The sequence below is a fragment of the Numida meleagris genome, unplaced genomic scaffold, assembly GCF_002078875.1.
Source record: "Numida meleagris isolate 19003 breed g44 Domestic line unplaced genomic scaffold, NumMel1.0 unplaced_Scaffold445, whole genome shotgun sequence".
Taxonomy (NCBI): Eukaryota; Metazoa; Chordata; class Aves; order Galliformes; family Numididae; genus Numida; species Numida meleagris.
Genome location: NW_018364661.1, coordinates 21,846 through 23,425, shown reverse-complemented (window position 1 = coordinate 23,425; position 1,580 = coordinate 21,846). Strand labels below are relative to the sequence as shown.

Below are 1,580 nucleotides of genomic sequence, written 5' to 3'. Positions count from 1 at the left end.
GGGGACGTGGTGACAATGAGGATATGGGGACAGTGGGGACACATGAACAATGGGGACGTGGTGACACAGGGGACGATGGGGACACGTGGACAATGGAGACGTGACAATGGTGATGACGGTGACATGGTGACAGTGGGGATGTGGTGACAAAGGGGACGTGGTGACAAAAGGGGACACGTGGACAATGGGGACGTGGTGACAATGGGGAGGCGGTGACAACAGACACAAGCTGACAATGCGGACGTGACAATGGGAGCCATGGTGACAACGCGGTGACACAGGCGGTGACAAGGGGGGCTGCAGGGGATGACACAAGCGGTGACAACAGGCGGTGACAACAGGCAATGACAACAGGGGGACTGGGGGGGATGACACAGGCGGTGACAACAGGCGGTGACAACAATGGGACTGCAGGGGACGACACAGGCGGTGACAACAGGCAGCGATGACAGGCAGTGACAACAAGGGGACCGTGGGGGATGACACTGGTGGTGACAACAGGCGGTGACAACAATGGGACTGCAGGGGATGACACAGGTGGTGACAACAGGCGGTGACAACAGGGGGTGACAACAATGGGACCATGGGGGACGACACAGGCGGTGACAACAGGCGGTGACAACAATGGGACTGGGGGGGACGACACAGGCAGTGACAACAATGGGACTGCAGGGGATGACACAGGCGGTGTCAACAATGGGACCATGGGGGACGACACAGGCGATGACAACAGGTGGTGACAACAGGCGGTGACAACAATGGGACTGGGGGGGACGACACAGGCGGTGACAACAGGGGGCGACACAGGCAGTGACAACAGGCGGTGCCAACAAGGGGACCATGGGGGATGACACAGGTGGTGACAACAGGCGGTGACAACAAGGGGACCGCGGGGGACGACACAGGCGGTGCCAACAGGCAGTGACAACAATGGGACTGCAGGGGATGACAACAATGGGACTGGGGGGGACGACACAGGCGGTGACACCAGGCGGTGACAACAATGGGACCATGGGGGATGACACAGGTGGTGACAACAGACGGTGACAATGGGGTGACAACAGGGGGACCATGGGGGACGACACAGGCGGTGACAACAGGCGGTGACAACAGGGGGACCACAGAGGATGACACAGGTGGTGACAATAGGCAATGACAACAATGGGACTGGGGGGGACGACACAGGCGGTGCCAACAATGGGACCATGGGGGATGACACAGGTGGTGACAACAGGCAGTGACAACAAGGGGACCGCGGGGGATGACACAGGCGGTGACAACAGGTGGTGACAACAGGGGGGGTGCAGGGGATGACACAGGCGATGACAACAGGCGGTGACAACAGGCGGTGACAACAGGCGGTGACAACAGGGGACAACACAGGCAGTGACAACAGGCAATAACAACAATGGGACTGGGGGGGATGACACAGGCAGTGACAACAGGCGGTGACAACAGGGGGTGACAACGGGGTGACAACAGGGAGACTGGGGGGGATGACACAGGCGGTGACAATGACAACAGGTGGTGACAACAGGGGGACTGGGGGGGGATGACACAGGCGGTGACAACAGGCGGTG

General features: G+C 60.0%; 1 protein-coding gene across 1 annotated transcript; it reads right to left on the bottom strand.

Annotated features, from left to right (window-relative positions):
• Positions 1-6: 6 nt before the first annotated feature.
• Positions 7-1,574, bottom strand: LOC110391662 (keratin-associated protein 10-5-like; the record flags this gene model as incomplete). Its single annotated transcript, XM_021383617.1, has 2 exons — positions 1,154-1,574; positions 7-1,031 (listed from the first exon to the last, which is right to left on the bottom strand). Coding segments are annotated over exons 1-2 (1,079 nt in total), but the record flags the coding sequence as incomplete, so codon positions are not given.
• Positions 1,575-1,580: the final 6 nt, after the last annotated feature.